Source organism: Podarcis tiliguerta, assembly GCF_965153285.1.
Source record: "Podarcis tiliguerta genome assembly, chromosome: 4".
Lineage (NCBI taxonomy): Eukaryota > Metazoa > Chordata > Lepidosauria > Squamata > Lacertidae > Podarcis > Podarcis tiliguerta.
The window spans coordinates 96184747-96198566 of record NC_139537.1 but is presented as its reverse complement, the minus strand read 5'-3'; the positions used below and the strand labels follow the sequence as shown (position 1 = coordinate 96198566).

At 41.8% G+C, this 13820-nt stretch overlaps 1 protein-coding gene across 5 annotated transcripts in view; it reads right to left on the bottom strand.

Moving 5' to 3' along the window:
- The window catches only part of KLHL1 (kelch like family member 1), a 135303-nt gene that overhangs the window by 96383 nt on the left and 25100 nt on the right, over positions 1-13820 (bottom strand). For all 5 annotated transcript variants that reach the window (XM_083435837.1, XM_083435835.1, XM_083435833.1 and 2 more), the window contains exon 2: positions 4006-4188. In XM_083435837.1, the coding sequence (XP_083291963.1) occupies positions 4006-4188 (183 nt within the window). The remainder of the gene's footprint in view (positions 1-4005; positions 4189-13820) is intronic.

Below are 13820 nucleotides of genomic sequence, written 5' to 3'. Positions count from 1 at the left end.
AATGTGAGAATGGAACCTGCAATGGTCCCTGGAAGGTTTGAAACTTCTAGAATAATAATGCTCGCTGTATCTCAGAGGTGAAGAAGGTGCCTGTAAAGCTTTGTAGGTCTGTCTCTCTAGATTGACTACAAGAAAAAGAGTAGCGTCTCCCATTGTCTCTAGGAGACAACTGCCCCATTCTGTGATAGACTATACACTAAGAATATCTTTGGGGTAGGTCCTTGCTAAGTGGTGGTCAGATATCTTCAACCCAGTCTACAAAATCGAGTTGGCTATATTTGCCCTCAGTCACCAGAATGCGCGGCAGAGGAGAATGTCAAGCATCTTCATGACCCCCAAAGCTGGGCTAAGAAATACAGCCCTCCCCTGATGTGGGCATTACCTTGCATTTCTGTAGCGGGAGAAGGGTCTTGGCCATATACATAGCCATGGCAGTGACTCCAGACCCATTCAACAAAGACTGGAGCAGGATGAGACCTAAGTGAGGCTACTTCCTCACGCCAAACTGCAGCCCAGGTATGTTGGGAGGCACCCGATTCATGGCAGCCTGAGCATCCAGACATGGGCCTCATGCTGGAGTTCACTTAGCAGGAAAAGACCCATTTTTCCTGGAGCAAGTTGCCAAAACAAAGGTCTGGGTTTCTCTTAAACATATATTTCATATGTATGTAAAAATATTTTACTCAGATTTTTTTGTGTGTGAGCAGCAATTTTTTTAAAAAACCACATTGGTGAACTACCAGCACAGCTAGTGTTTAACCATGTGAAACAAGAAGTGAAAGTTGCCTCATAATTAATCTTAATTCTGAGAAATGAAATCCTATTAAATCATCCAATATTCAAAAGGAAAATAAGGATGCCTTTGGACTCACTGAATTCACAATGAACTGTTGCTTTCTGCACCTCAGAGGGCTGCAGGTGGTGCTAAATCTTGGCACTGAGGCATGTTGACCTATTCAGCAGAAAGGTCAGTTGTCTCCTGGATGTCATTTTCTTCTTTTCAATTCCTGCTATGCTACAGGAATAAACTAATGAACCTTGTTTCCTCCATGGAGTGTTGCATGCTATATGCAGCCCAAAGATAATCCATCATTTCACAAAATACTTTGATCCAACTTTTCGAAGCCAGCATTTAATTAAACCTACTACTTCCACGTGCACTATCCAGTGCGTTGCATAGATCTGAGCAACTGGAAAATTTACCACAATTCCTTGTTTCCCAAGGAAAAGTTAACATTTCAAGTGACCTAAGTTTCCCTCCACCCTGACCCCACCTGGTTTCTAGTTCAACAGCGGATTTTATTGCGGGAGGAGCTGCAAATGTAGATATGAAGCTTCCGCCCACTGCTTTCAATTACCCGCATTTGCATTTATCACCTTTATCAGAAAACATGGATCATCTAATGTTATGCATGAGAAATTAGGCATTCTACCATAATCTACCAATAGGGATGATGTAGTTCCACTGAGATCGCCGAAGAATTGATACTTTTGAATTATGGTGCTGGAGGAGACTCTTGAGAGTCCCATGGACTGCAAGAAGATCAAACCTATCCATTCTGAAGGAAATCAGCCCTGAGTGCTCACTGGAAGGACAGATCGTGAAGCTGAGGCTCCAATACTTTGGCCACCTCATGAGAAGAGAAGACTCCCTAGAAAAGACCCTGATGCTGGGAAAGATGGAGGGCAGAAGGAGAAGGGGACGACAGAGGATGAGATGGTTGGATAGTGTCTTCGAAGCTACAAACATGAGTCTGACCAAACTTTGGGAGGCAGTGGAAGACAGAAGTGCCTGGCGTGCTCTGGTCCAGGGGGTCACGAAGAGTCGGACACGACTAAACGACTAAACAACAACAACAAAGTTCCACTGATGTGGACAAGCAGCCCATATACCCCTTACATCCAGTTCTAGGAGCTTAATTTCTGTAAGTGTTATTGGTGGCTAAATGCTCATACTTTTCGTGGAGCTGGTCAAAATAAAAAGATAAAAGCAGTCAACTATTGCCCTTGCACAGGGGCGGGGATGAGGGTGCTGCAAGTGGGCCTGCGATACTTCAAATGCAAAGCCTTGCTTTTTTCTCATCCGCACGGGCCCGTGGTAGTTGCAGAAGTGCTTAAAGAAACATGGTTGCAATAAATGTCACACGATAAACATCTGCCTTGTGTTCTGTTCCTCATATTTACAAGTTATTTCACAGCCTGAAAATTCGATTTGAAGAGGGTGTGTAAGGGGTGTGTAATATATAGTGCACTGTATGTGCCAGTAATTCTTGATGGAACAGAGTGAGCTGTTGACTGCAGATTAGAAGTCAGAAATAATATACAAGCATGCATGCACCTTTAAGTATGAGGTAAAAATGTGATGCAGTTTTTATTTCATGGGCAAGCTTATATTTATTAAAGCAATTTTTTTCTGCTTCAAAAAGATTTGATTGCTGTTGAACTGAAATAGTCAGAAAATCAGATTCAGTGTGTAGACACACAGTGATGCAAATATGTCTACCAACCCTTTAGATAAAAATGGTAAACAGAAATCTCATTTCCCCTGCCCCTGTAAAATCTGCAACTCCTCCCACTGTCCAGCAAGTACTTTATCACAGTTTCCAAATTTGGCAAGTATGTAAGATGTACCCACTCTGAACTGTCTAAAGTAAATCAGAGCAGCAACATAAAAAAGGTTTCTTTTTATTATACCTTTGTCTTATGTTCTTTCAGATGAACAGAATCAAGCATTTGAAATATCATGTCTTTCAGTGACTTCAAGGGACTTTGGCTGAAATGCAGGCCAGGACTCACCTAACATAGCAATCCAGCAAAAAAAACCCCAAAAAACCTGGCAGAAGGAGTTCTACTTGCACAATGGGACTCCCCCTTCTCTGTACTCATCACACTTCCCTTCTGTCCCCCAAAATTGGCTCGGGGTTTGTGTCCAAAGTACCCCTAGAACAGTATGTGTGGGGACAAGAGGGGGGATCATTCCATCTGACAAGCTGCAATGTTTCTGCAGACAGAACATTTGTAATATAGCACATGTTGAATTCTACCAATAGTCTTTGAATGCGGGCTACAGCTGAACATCGGAGGTATGTGTCTTGTAAAATCTTTACGAGGAATTAGTTCTGCAACTTTGCCCTTTTCATATATGTCACCACTACTAACCCAAGTTTGGCCAGGTACCAATGTCACATTTCTTTCTTATGAATATACCTCGGGGTAGAAATTAATCCTCAGCACAACTGACATTTGGCTATAGGATGAATTTGTACCCTACGGGCTATTATATGCAATTGGGGTATAAAGCCACCCCACCTTGTTTTTAATACTTATTTTCAAATTGAAATGAGTTTAGTGACAACGTGTCCTTGATGACTCACCACAATAGGTATCTTAAAAGCTGCAATTCACTGCCTTCTGGTTATAATGTTTGCAGGCACTTGAGTACCTGTTCTCAAGAGATTCTGTTCAGAAGCTTTGAACTGGTCAACTTTTTGTGGGGAGAAGTAGAACTCCTTCTGCTTGTGGTAAGTGACTACCACACTTCTTGGCTCCTTTTCCCCCTTCCCTGGAAGCAAAGGTGTTATGGTGATAAAGTATCACCATATTTTATCCCTCCAAGGCTGTCTCTGTAATCTTTCCTTCCAGTGATGCTACCAGATGGTTAAAAGAAGAGGCATCTTTTCCTCTGATTTGGAAACTGGAGAGGTAAAATAGGGTACTAAGTGTTGATAGTAGATGATCTAGTTCAGTGGCATTACCCTCATTACCATAAAAACAGTATTAGGAATTAGTTAGTTGCCTAGGCAGCAAGATTGCTATGCAGTTCACATGTACATTGATGCTGGAACTCCGGACATGTAAGCGGTAGTGGCAGCGCACTGTGCTTGTAGGGATATACACCTATGATCAAGAGTGAAATATTTCTTGAGATACGGAACAAAGTCTGTAAGGGCATGTCTGCAAAGATGAGGCTAAATCACAGTTAATTTACCATGTTCTATCACCTACCTATGTGCAGGTATCTTACGGTTCCCAGCAATCAGGATAACATCACATAGTTGTTGTTGCTTCAGGTAGCTTTCCATCTTCCTGAAGGTTTGTTCAGCATGGTGTACAGCTTGATAGAACTCCTCAGAACTACTTGGGTCCATGTCACATGGAGGTGTCAAGGAATGGCTGACTGCTGACAACCTGTGAGCCCAAATAAAAGGCAAAGGTTGTGGGTGGTTAGTCATGATGAAATGCTTCTAGCAACAAGGAGTTAATCAGATTCTCAATGCTGTAAGGAATAGAACTGAAATGTGCCCTTTACACAACTCACATCAGCCCCTGCTGGCATAATACATGGTCATTCTCATAGATATATGAGAAACCATGCATGCAAGAAAACTAGCTTCTGTGTGCATATTTCTGTTTGTATTTGCATACAGAGGTGCTGCTTGCACAGAGCCCCAGCCCAATCCAGGGATGTGCACCTTGAGAAGACTAGAACCTCACTGATCCCACATTGAGAGGCATCACAAGGCTGGACCCCCCCCCCCCCCAGCTATATACTCAAAGATACCTGAAGGTGCACTCTTCTGTTGTTTCCGAAAAACATGGATGCCAACAGACTCATGCATGTTTTTTTCTAGGGAGCTTTTAATTCTACAGTCAGTCTTCAAAGTATACAGCCTATATCTTATGTTTATAAACTGTCTTTACATTTCTACAATATTGAACTTTAAGCTTTCTCACTGCATACCAACCTCTAATAATGCTCTTAATGTAATACAAATCCATTGTGTGAGAGTGAAGAGTAGGGGTGGCTGGCCCAAACAGCAAAAGGGTCAGTGACCCCCCCCCACCCCCAGAAGCTGTTGGGAAAGTGTTCATGCAACAGAAGTATGACAGCTGGTGACACCTCTCCTGTTCCTTACAGTATCCTGCCTGTATGAATCAGCTTCTGGGATGGGATGGGCCTCAGGCTCATGATGCTCACCACTGACATTGGACCACAGGAGCTTGCAGTCAGTCCCGGTTAACAACATAATTAAAAGACACCGTTATTCAAAATAAAACAGATACTAATTACAGTGCATATTTTTTTTCTCTTTAGATAAATGGATCACTGTAAACACTGTAGCATTAACTTTAAGGAACTGGGAACCTCACTGGTGATTTTATAAAAGTGTATTTATTTTCCCTTCCGAACAGTTGTATTCATTGCTAAATAAAATTTGACTTGGAGCTGAATAAACCATATGGCTGAGCTTGCTTGAAAATGAGAAAGTAACAGGTTTTCCTGACAACCAGATGAATTCTGTTTGGAGAGTTCTCCAAGGGAGATGTATTGTACGAAACTGGATTTGTGTCTGAACCGTCTGTCATGTTATATTCTCGGGAATCAGCATGCCTGAACATTATGTCAGTTTTATAATAAGTTAGCAGATGAATAGCTCCATCCAAAAAATATTTCTGCTACTGTTGAGTCCTGTTATTCTGTCTACATTAATAATAATAATTAGTAGTAGTAGTAGTTTTGGGACTGAAATCATTTTAAAACAATTCAGTGAACTTCTGCCATATCTAAAAAAAATAATTAGTTGACAGATTTTAAACAAACAAGCGTGAATTATGTCACCACTTCTCAAATTTCCTTGGGATGCAGTTCTACATGACTACTCCAAAGTAAGCTCCACTGAGATCAGTAAGGCTTGTAATTATAAAGCAGGGGTCGGCAACCTTATTGGGCCATAGGTATATTTGGAAATTGGAGTAATTGTTGTGGGGTTTATACACACATGACAGCCTATTCTGTTGGCTACAACTGAATGCTCCTTTCAAGCCTAATATATAGATATATATTAATTACAGAAGCAAACTAACAGTGGAAATGGAGATGTTTATTGTACTTGGCATTTTAAAAAGGTTGCCTGAACTGCTTGTTGTGACTCAACCTTATGAATGGCAAAGTAACTGAAACAGTTTTTGGGAGACCTTCTAAACATAGCTGTCAACGTTTCCCTTTTTTTAAGGGAAATTCCCTTATTCCGAATAGGATTCCTCGCAAGATAAGGGAAAATGGTGACAGCTATGCTTCTAAAGCCAACAGCCCTATTAGTAAACAACTGTGCAATTGTCTTATCTGGCTGTAAAGAATGCTTCTGGAAGTGACAGCAACCAACTGTAATACCCTGCATGCTGGGACCCCTGCGAGGGCCCATGACAGCATGAATTAGGACTCCACATGAAGCACCTGCCCTTTTGATAGCGACAAAACTCCCACTGACATATCTTATCATCCTAAGCTCCAGCTATGTTACCCTGGCTTTACCTGTCAATTGTGTATTTTGTTGGCTTTTCGCAGTATAGTAGCGCAGAGAGCTTGCTGGGGAGACCATGCATAAAAAGAAGGGACTCAAAAATAACTTACACAAGGTTTTAATAAGAAAAACAAAAACTCCTTATACACCAAATACAACTACAAACAAACACGACCCAAACCACCAACCCATCCCCAGGGTAAAATGGCAGAGCTAGGTGCTGCTCCTTATATACTGTGGCCAATTCCCAACACAGCTTAATCAGTGCAACTCAGCAGCACCTGCTATGCCTCACAGCTGCAAGGCTGGATCTCGTTAGTTTACTCTGGCCCTTGCTCCGGCCCCTTAAAGGTATACACATTGGGTGAAACAATGATGAACCTTTAGATTTAAAGAAACAGTTCAACATTTCCCCTGCGGTTCATCATTGTGGAACAAAAACATAAAGCATACTTTGTACATGTTTTTCATGTGTAACCTTTGGCAGTGCTTTAGTAAAAATGTCTGCAATTTGATTGTCACCTGGAACATATTTAAATACAACCATTTCATCAGCAATTAGTTCCTTTACAAACTGCAAACGTAATCTTAAGACTCTAGTGCGCTGTGTATTGGTTTCTGAACATAGGATAGCGAGTCCACTCTGGGAATCAAGGTAAACTTTCACTGGTAGTGTTACTTGCATCTGTAGGTCTGCAAATACTTGCATATACCATTCTATATCACGAGTGGCCTGAACGCATGCACATAATTCACTCTCTGTTGTGGAGAGACAAATAATGGTTTGTGTCTGGGACTTCCATTCAAAAGGACAACCGTTATAACAAAACACCATACCAGACACACCCCTGCAATTATTTTGTTCCACTGCATGAGATGCATCGCAGAAAATTTCAAAACCTTTGTCAATACTTGATGTAAACTGCAACCTATAATGTTTGGTATGTTTAAGGTACATTACCACTCTCTTAAGAGCAGAGAAACATTGTGTAGTGGGCTTTTCCACAAATTTTGCCAGAAAGTGAAAAGCATAAGTTATATCTGGTCTTGAGATTCTTTGAATGAAATTTAGCTTGCCTATAGCAGAACGATACAAAGTTTTGTTAGGAAATGGCTTATCTTCACCTGTAAAGGTGAAACCACACACCATGGGCGTTTCCTTCCCATTTGCATTTTCTAAACGTAGCATTTCAACAAGATCATCAATTTTTGCAGTTTGATGAACCAGAAAAGATCCATTTTTGCCTTTCTCAATTTGCATGGATAAGTAATTTTTAGCTATGCCTAATTCCACCACATCAAATTTCTTCTGTAACTGTGATACTACTTGTTCATATTCCTGTTTAGTTTTTGTAGAAACTAACACATCATCTACATACACACATATCTTAGTTACAGAGTTTGCCCTTTCCTTTGTGAACACACAATTGTCTGCCTTTCCTTGTGAAAAACCAATATCCAGCAATTCTTTTGCTAAAGTTTGGTGCCAATTCCTTCCACTTTGGTGCAGACCATAAAGGGATTTATTTAATTTGCATACCAAACCTTCAGCAGCGTCTATGCCTTCAGGAACTCGCATAAAAATTTGTTCTTTTAAATCTGCAAACAAATATGCAGTTTTTATATCTAGGTGGTAAACAGAATGTCCACGTTGTGATGCATCTTTTAACAAGAGCTTAACTGTTTCATATTTTACACTTGGTGAATAACACAAATCATAATCTTCACCTGGAATTTGTTGAAAACCTCTAGCGACTAATCTTGCCTTGTACCTTACAACTTCATTTTTGTCATTCATTTTAGCTCTATAAACCCATTTTGAATCTATAAGTCTCATATCTGGGGTTAGAGGTACAAGAGACCAAGTGTTATGCTCTTTTAGAGAAGCTATCTCAGAGTCCATAGCTTTATACCATTTTACAGCTTGGTGCTTAGGTAAATTCTGAACATCATTGTAGCTTTTTGGCTCAAAGACTGCCTTATTGGCATACACAGTATTAAAATGTTCATCTGCAAATCGTTGTGGTTTCTGCCTCTTTCTATCTGAACGTCTCAGTCCGGAAGGAGAGTCAGACTCCTCAGACTTAACAGGACTAAGTGAACTACTAGTTTCAGGTTGTAAATCATCACTGTCAGACTGAAGAGATGCCTGTAGGCTAAGCTCACGGTCAGAAAACTCAAGAGAATCTAACCTCCCCTCGGGTGCCTGTAACTTTAAATCATCAAACAAATTATCAGATTCAACAGGCTTTTTGTCTTGTCCCATTAATTCAGAAGCACCATTTCCTGCTGCTGCTGCTCCTGCTTCCTCTTCTTCCTCAGTATCATTTATACCATCAGTATCTTGGAAAATAGCAACTCCATTCCAATTTACAGTTTCTATCATGCTTCTGGTAATATGAAATTTGCCAGTTGCTGGGACGTAAATTCTGTACGCCCCCTGCTGGTAGCCCATTAATTTTCCCTGAACACTACGCTCACCCAATTTCTGCTTAGCGGGATAATGCATAATTACATCTGAACCCCAAATGCATAGGTATTTCAGATTAGGGCGTTTTTTAAACAGCTTCTCGTAGGGGGTGACATCTAAACCAGAATGATAACTGCGATTCCTAACAAAGCAAAATGCATTGAGCGCTTCAGCCCAAAAGTCTTTGGGCAGATTAGCATCATGCAGATAAGTTTTAACCCCTGCCTGCAGGTCACGCTGCGCAACTTCAACAAGCCCATTTTGCCAGGGACTTCGGGGGCAAGATAACTCATGAGTAGTCCCCTGCGCTTCCAGGAATTTCTCAAAATCCTCAGAAACAAATTCCCCACCCCGGTCAGAAAACAGGTTCTTAATTGGTTTGTTAAAGTGCGTTTTTACCCAGTTGCAAAAAACTTTGTACTTCTCAAATGCTTGGGACTTTTCAGCTATTGCATAAGTCCAACAGTATTTACTATACTGGTCTATCAGGGTAAGCCAGTACTTAGAACCTCCTAATGATGGTGGGAGTGGCCCTACTAAATCACAATGTACACGCTCAAATGGTTCAGTTACTTTCCTATCTGAGTACCTACCCTTGCGTGCAACCTTAATCTTATTTTTGCAACAGGATAGACATTGCATAAAGAATTTACATGGTTTTAAGTTGAGGCCATTAACAATATTCTTTGTCTTAATTACATCAGCAAAATTCAGGTGTCCCAAAAGTCTGTGCGCCTCGTGGACACACCCAGAATGTGGCCTTACATTCCTCAACCCCTGGCTTGACTGTGCTGCTCTGCAATTTATAGGCAATTGGGAGTAGGTGCGAAAATACAGTCTATATAAACCATCAGATTCCCGGGCATACAATAGACGTTTGTTCCCCTCAAAAAACTCACACATTGAATTTAAGAAACGCACAGTTATGCCTTGACGAGCAAAACACCTTACTGATAATAAATTGTCCACTGATGGGCAGTAAATGCAGTTTGCTATCGTAATGTTTAAAGAGTCAAGTTTAACAGTACCCCTGCCAAGCGACTGCAGGACTTGTGAATTGGCTAAATGTACATTACCAATTTCCTCTTCGAAAGAAATAAACAAGCTTCGATTGTTGCAGACGTGCTGAGATGCACCTGAGTCCACAACAAAAGACTTCCACTTGGCACCTTTAAGTCTTTTACGATCTGCTGTCCGAGCATGAAAAGCTTGCGGCTCGTTTCTGTCTTTACGGTACGATGTCGGCTGCTGGGCTGACAACCGTGACTGACGAACAGAAACAGTCTTGGGAGTACCTTGCTTTCTTTTGGCTCTGCAGTCCTTTGCAAAATGTCCTTGCTTATTGCAGAACCAACAACGCTTTGCAGCTTTAAACGCAGTCGTATCACCACCAGCTTGCATGTGGTGTCCCTCATTACTTCCGGAAATAGGAGTGCTTATGGCACAAGCCTCCCTTCTGTCCAGCTCGCCCATTAATCTTGCCGTTACCCCTTCCACAGTTAATTGTGCTGGTGGAACGGCAGATATCTGGCTAGCTATACCATCGAAGTCCTCATTAAGGGAACAAAGGATGATAAAAACATACTGAATATCAGGTATCTCCATGTCCCTTCGAATTAATTCGCAGCGTATTGCCTCCAGACGTCTCAAGTGTGCTGCCAAATCACCACCAGGCTGCAACTTCGTCTGGTACAACTGCTTGAAATACGTCAATGCAGACGCTGACTCTTTTCTAACATGCACTGCTGCAAGACTGTCCCACATTTCTTTGGCAGTTTTCTTATTCCTTATATAAACAACTTGCTGGTCGCTGACTGCCAAATTAATTATCGCCCTGGCTTTCGCATCTCCTTTCGACCAAGCATTAGTCACAGGGTCAGGAGGGTCATCAGTTACATAGGTCCATACATCTCTAGAGGTCAAAAGCGCCTCCACCCGAAAAGACCATAAACTATAGTTCTCATCTGTCAGCTGTGGGAAGACCAGAGCCTTCTCAGCTTCTAGAACCCGGTCAACCATTCTGGAACTCTTCCAGACCCACAAAAAACTATGCTAACAGGAGAAGGAGTTTTCAAACCTTTCTCAGAGTCCAAAAATATGCAGTCATCCACTCAGCAGCTGGGCCCATAACCAAAGATGTTGGCTTTTCGCAGTATAGTAGCGCAGAGAGCTTGCTGGGGAGACCATGCATAAAAAGAAGGGACTCAAAAATAACTTACACAAGGTTTTAATAAGAAAAACAAAAACTCCTTATACACCAAATACAACTACAAACAAACACGACCCAAACCACCAACCCATCCCCAGGGTAAAATGGCAGAGCTAGGTGCTGCTCCTTATATACTGTGGCCAATTCCCAACACAGCTTAATCAGTGCAACTCAGCAGCACCTGCTATGCCTCACAGCTGCAAGGCTGGATCTCGTTAGTTTACTCTGGCCCTTGCTCCGGCCCCTTAAAGGTATACACATTGGGTGAAACAATGATGAACCTTTAGATTTAAAGAAACAGTTCAACATATTTATCCACATTTTTTGACACTCAGCGAGTCACGATAATCAAAGCAGCCATCACATAACTGTGTTGTTAAGAATATATCTTTTTTGAGATCAAGCTAAATCGAATGACTTTTCCTCCTGCAAGAAGGTTTTTAGCTACATACACAAGAACCTTCCATAGTTACTGACCTGAGAATTTAATTTGCCTGAATTTTAATTTATTTTAACTTAAAAGTTGACTTCAGGTACATTGATGTTTGTATGCTACTCTACAACCCATTATGCCTTCTGCAAAACATATGGTAATATCATTTTGCCAAAAGACTAAATACATTTCTTTGTCTGAAATACGTAACCGAACTCTGATGATGTGCACCAGAAAGACACATTTTATTGTGTGCCCAGGCAGACGTCAGATGCAGGGAAATGCTCTGGGGTCAACTGTGCTGCTGGTGTCGGTGCAGGCCCCCTTTTATCCTTTAGGAGTGGACTGGAGTGAAGACTGCTCATTCCTGGGCCGCTACTCTTGCCCCACCCCCCAGACCGCTGCAGATAGGCCAATTTGAAAAGGGGTTTTAGACGGGAACCCAAAGCAAACTCTGTGGTGACCAAGGGGTGGGCAGAGCAACGGTCAGTGGAGCAGCATGGCCGCTGGAGGACAGTGGGGCCACATGCTGGGCCACAAACCTCGCCCACTGCCAAACCCAGTGGGCATATATTGTTGAACATAAATAGCTCTCAATCATCATCAAATTTACCTGTTTTCCAAAAAGCTTGCAACAAACCAGATATGACGAGAGCATTTTTAGCAAACTAACTTTCTCCTAGTTAAAACCCATTAACACAAAAAATGAAGGCCTGAAAAATTAATAAATTGGAAAGCTCTCTCTGTGTGTGTGTGTGTGTGTGTGTGTAACTGACTTGCTCTCAAAGTTTGTAAACGTTGGCTAATAACATAAAACAGGTATTGTTGACAGCTAAATCTCATTTATTCTGTTATTTCACTAGGTGGCCTCATTAAGATCCATTTCAATTGGGGTTTAGGCCATGTTTTGTAGTGGGAATTGTATTAGTAACCCATATGATGACCTCTCCCCCTCATGGATCACTGCCTTGCCGTGGCGAAGGGGCTTGAAGAACTCAGAGAAGCTATGAACTATGCCGAGCAGGGCACCCAAGATGAACAGGTCATAGTGGAGAGTTTTGACCAAACGTGATCCACCTGGAGCAGGAACCGGCAAGCCACTCCAGTATCCCTGCCAAGAAAACTCCATGGACAAAGACAACAGGCATATAAAAGATATGACGCTGGAAGATGAGCCCCTCAGGTCGGAAGGCGTCCAACATGCTACTGGGGAAGAGCGGAGGACAAGTACAAGTAGATCCAGAGCTGATGAAGCGGCTGGGCCAAAGCCGAAAGGACGCTCAGTTGCGGATATGCCTGGAAGCGAAAGGAAAGTCCAATGCTGTAAAGAAAAATATTGCATAGGAACCTGGAATGTAAGAACCATGAACCTTGGTAAGTTGGATGTGGTCAAAAATGAGATGGCAAGAATAAATATTGACATCCTGGGCATCAGTGAACTAAAATGGACGGGAATGGGCAAATTCAGTTCGGATGACCATCATATCTACTACTGTGGACAAGAAACCCGCAAAAGAAATGGAGTGGCCCTCATAGTCAACAAAAGAGTGGCGAAAGCTGTACTGGGATGCAATCTCAAAAATGATAGAATGATCTCGATACGAATCCAAGGCAGACCTTTTAACATAACAATAATCCAAGTTTATGCACCAACTACTGGTGCTGAAGAAACTGAAATTGACCAATTCTATGAAGACTTACAAGACCTTATAGAAGTGACACCAAAGAAGGATGTTCTTTTCATTATAGGGGATTGGAATGCTAAAGTAGGGAATCAAGAGATAAAAGGAACAACTGGCAAATTTGGTCTTGGAATTCAAAACGAAGCAGGGCAAAGGCTAATAGAGTTCTGTCAAGAGAACAAGCTGGTCATCACAAACACTCTTTTCCAACAACACAAGAGACGACTCTACACATGGACATCACCAGATGGGCAGCATCGAAATCAGATTGATTATATTCTCTGCAGCCAAAGATGGAAAAGCTCTATACAGTCAGCAAAAACAAGACCTGGAGCTGACTATGGCTCAGATCATCAGCTTCTTATAGCAAAATTCAAGCTTAAACTGAAGAAAGTAGGAAAAACCACTGGGCCGGTAAGATACAATCTAAACCAAATCCCTTATGAATACACAGTGGAAGTGAGGAACAGGTTTAAGGATTTAGATTTGCTGGACAGAGTACCTGAAGAACTATGGATGGAGGCTCGAAACATTATACAGGAGGCAGCAACGAAAACCATCCCAATGAAAAGGAAATGCAAGAAAGCAAAGTGGCTGTCCAATGAGGCCTTACAAATAGCGGGGGAGAGAAGGCAAGCAAAATGCGAGGGAGATAGAGAAAGATACAGGAAATTGAATGCAGAATTCCAAAAAATAGCAAGGAGAGACAAGAAGGCCTTCCTAA